The 4,195-nt window shown below is 34.4% G+C and overlaps 1 protein-coding gene across 1 annotated transcript; it reads right to left on the reverse strand.

Moving 5' to 3' along the window:
• Positions 1-2,641: 2,641 nt before the first annotated feature.
• On the reverse strand, positions 2,642-3,277 carry LOC124420924. Its single transcript, XM_046955381.1, has one exon. The coding sequence runs from the start codon at positions 3,275-3,277 to the stop codon at positions 2,642-2,644; it is 636 nt and encodes a 211-aa protein (XP_046811337.1).
• Positions 3,278-4,195: the final 918 nt, after the last annotated feature.

A 4,195-nucleotide genomic window follows, 5' to 3' on the forward strand; every position in this document is an offset into this window, starting at 1 on the left:
GCCAGCTGACATCGAGGGACCAAATATTGTAAGTTGAATTTTCTTTTGTTTATCAACCAAAATTAATATACAATATAACTTAAAAATTAACGAAATATGAATATGGATCAATTGATCTTTGAGATATAATTGTTTATTGATTATACTTTTTTATTCATATTACGTTTATTTGACACTATATTCTATACACCCTACACCATAATTTATATCATCCACCAATTTAAAAGGAAAGAAAATATCTTGTTAAATTTTGTTGTTATAAATATATTAGTTGTTGTTTGAATGATTACCTTAATTATTTAGGATGACCACTTATTTATTTAAATTAGAGAACTTAATGTTTAAATAATATAATTTGATTAATTTAATTTTATTGATATTTTGAAATATTTATTTAAATTAATTGATAACTCCTTTAAAATAAATATTTTATTTTGTTCGTTTGTAATGATTTGAAACATGAATTTTTGATTTTTATTTGTTGCTACGAAAAGTGAAGAAATAGGTATGGGGTAGATAAATAGGGTATTCCATATTTAGTTTTCATTGGGCTATATCTATATATTTTATCTGTCAGCAAGGAGGGAGGGTTTAGATCAGTGTAGCTATTTCCAACTTTAGCTACACGACATTCATCGACTACTAATTTTCTTTTATTCTTCTATTATATCGTGATGTTTTTTTACTACCTAAGTTAAAATCTTTTGTTATGATTTCAATATTTACCTTATTTTATATTTGGGGAACTTAACACACCCACCCATACGACGAGCACAGCCGAAGTTAAAGGTAGCCCCGTTCCCAATCAATCATAACCATTCGGAATCGTTACAAAGGTATAAGTGGAAAACCTCAAGTCAAAATATGCAGATTGGAGATTTAGTCATTGTTATGGCGGAATTGAAAAAACTTATACAGGTTCAGATGGTAATGTACGAACTGCCGACGTACGTACCGCTAGTAGTGTAATTAAGCGACCTATCGTAAAATTGTGTTACCTCCCTTTTCTGAATCAAGAAAAAGCTCCAGTTGACTCAAACCTTAAAGTACAGTCCTCTTTTAAAAAAACAAAAAAAAAATCTCTCGAATATCGTAGTTAATCAGTATTTTCTATAATAGCCTCAAAATATTGTATTTAAAATTTGTTATCCTAATAAAGATTCATTATTATTCAAAGTTTTCTGGAATTTGGTGGTTTTTTAAAAACCATATTCACATTTATAATCCAACAATTCCCTTATAATGTACTAATTGAAAATGTATTCCTTGTTATACATTCTCCCAACAGGTCCAATCGACGATTAACAGCGACTCGGATCCCAAATGAGAGTCATAGCCCTAACGATGAAAGAAGTGTAGTTCCAAGGGATTTGGAGGTGTATTACTGTGTGATATGCACAGGGTATCACGGGCTCAAGTTTTGCCGGAGGTTCCGAAAAATGACGCCACAAGAAAGACGAGGCGTAGTTGAACGTCTTGGGTATTGTACAAATTGTTTGGCTCGAAGCCACAACATACGGTCCTGTACCTCGATGGAATCATGTGTAAAATGCAAACAACTGCATCACACCCTGTTGCACCTAACGAGGACAGTCTGCCCACAGTCAAGAATGACCACTGTCAGTAATCGACGCACTGCAACACGTCGTCATCAGCAGCATCGTCAACACCGACAGCATCAACACCATCAGTATCGTCAACACCGACATCATCAGCATCGTCAACACCAACAGCATCAACATCATCAGCATCGTCAGCACCATCAACATCGTGATCATTAACGTCATCAAAATTCATCAAACTCAACAACGTTACCAACTCCAACAACCACCAGCTCCAGTTGCTTTGCCTACCACAAATACACCACCCACTCCAGATCAACATATATTGGCTGAAGCCATCAAATCCTTGGCAAACGTGCTATGTTTCTCAAGTAACCATGAATAGATAGCATTGGCCGAGGCAGGCACCACGTTTAAACTAAAGGTTTAAACCAATATTTAATTGTATTTTTTTATGAATTTGATTATTGAATTTTTAGTATTAAGTAATGAATTGTATTTTTGAATTCTGTATTAAACTAAGTAATTACTATTGAATTGTTAGTATTTGTAAATGAGTTGTTAGTACTATCAAATGAAATTAAAATTGTACTACCTTAATATTTACATGATAATGAACTAGAATGTTAGTAATTAATATAAAGAAAATAATGTTGCTAACGGTATCTTAGAAATATAAAAGAATTTCCAACAAACTCTTCGGGTTTTGGAATTTAAAATAGGTTTATTTATGAAAATCAAAAAAATTATGTTTCACTTCTGGCATAGCAACAGAACTATTCAGTTGCAACTTTCAACTCTATTATAAATAAATCACAAATTTTATAACGTTTAAATTTGCCGCTTTAAAGTTTTTCTGTTGGTTTTACACAATTGGTTTACCTACATAAGCTACCAACATATAAGGTAAAGTACAACCAACCAGTACATATTTATATTCCTCTATTTATATTTCTCTCCACATTATTACAATAATTATAATCACCAAATGAGTGATTAAAATTATTCATTTTCTCCTTAAGACAAGAGCAGTGTTCCTCCGGAGAAAATTTCAAAATAGTTTGAAAAACTCTAAGCAATTATTTCATTAAATCTGCCTGTAAGGTTGGTCCGACGTGGAGAACGTCATTTATTGATCTTTTTGTCTTTCGTAATCCGTTGAAAACGATACGAAGTTTTGATGATGCACTTTCAGGTCTAAAAACCGCATGATGTGGCAAATAATATGAAAAGAACTTTCCATTATGACAAATTTCTTGAGAATTTGATTTCTTCATGTGACCGAGAGAAATATATTCATTCAAGATGTCATTATAAACTTGCATAAGCATGTCATGTTTTTCAAGCCTTTGTTCAATATATAAATATTGCTTCTTTGCCAAATATCGAGACGCTTGCAAAAACTCAGATTCTGGGAATTCATTGTCAAACGGAAGTTTAACCACATATCTACCATCAGACTGTCGAGAAGTTGTCTCTTTATATAGATTTTCGCAAAAGTGATCTGCTTCTGATTGATTAGCTATATGCGGAATTTCCTCTATTTCCCAGAACTTTCTTAATATTGAGCTAATACTTTCATTTTCGCTTTGTAAGTTGTCTATGGCCGTAAGTGAAATTGTGTGCAATTTCATTGGACCGTAGATGTACCAGCCACAAATAGTATTCTGAGCAATTATATTACCCAAAACGTTTTTCCTTAGTCCATCAAGCATGATGTGAGGAATTATTTCACTTCCTAGCAGCATATCTGTTTGAGGAGATACTACGAAATTGGGATCAGCTAAGCACAAGTCGCGAATGTCAGAGACTAGTTTCCCTACTATCGAATCCATTGAAATTCCAAGATTGATCCACTACCATCCTCAATATAATATCCAAATACATGGATTTTGTGACGCTTCTGAGAAGGCTTATTGCGCTAGACTATATTTGGTATCCGAGAACTCTGGTATTCGGCATTCACATCTGCTTTCTGCTAAAAGTAAAGTTGCGCCATTGCAACGGATAAGTTTACCTCGACTTGAGTTATGCGGAGCTCTTCTGCTTTCCAGACTTGTAAAGCAAGTACTTACGAATCTTCCACAATGCCAAAGCTTTACTTATGGTCAGACTCAACCATTGTTTTAGCTTGGCTACAAAAACCTCCATCAGTCTGGAAAACGTATGTAGCTAACAGAACAACTCAGATTATAGAGAATGTTAATAATGACAGTTGGAATCACGTTCCAACGGATCAAAACCCAGCTGATCTTGGAACTCGCGGTTGTAAACCACAAGATCTTGTTAACAACCCATTGTGGTGGTATGGACCAATGGGCTCTTGGACTCCCAAGCAAATTGGCCCAAATATAGTTCTCTACCTAAAGTTCTTCCGGAAAAAAGGAGGATTTCAGTTTGTTTTTCAACAACGCACAGTGGGGCAGAATGGAATTTTTTTGGAAATAAATCTGGCATTCCTAAACGGCTGATCCGATCGGGATAAAATTTGGCATGAGCTTAGCCAAGGAGTATTCGAGTTTAAGTTTTGAATATGAACCCCGCAGATGCCCCAGGGACGGGGCTGTGGCGGCTCAAAGTAGGGTACCTACGACATGTAAAATTTTTAAACTCGTACCATTTTTTTGTTTTCA

The sequence above is a fragment of the Lucilia cuprina genome, chromosome 2, assembly GCF_022045245.1.
Source record: "Lucilia cuprina isolate Lc7/37 chromosome 2, ASM2204524v1, whole genome shotgun sequence".
Classification (NCBI taxonomy): Eukaryota; Metazoa; Arthropoda; class Insecta; order Diptera; family Calliphoridae; genus Lucilia; species Lucilia cuprina.

What these genes read in the sequence shown, in the direction of transcription:
- LOC124420924 (XM_046955381.1), bottom strand. Translation starts at nt 3,277, where the DNA reads ATGCTTGATGGACTAAGGAAAAACGTTTTGGGTAATATAATTGCTCAG.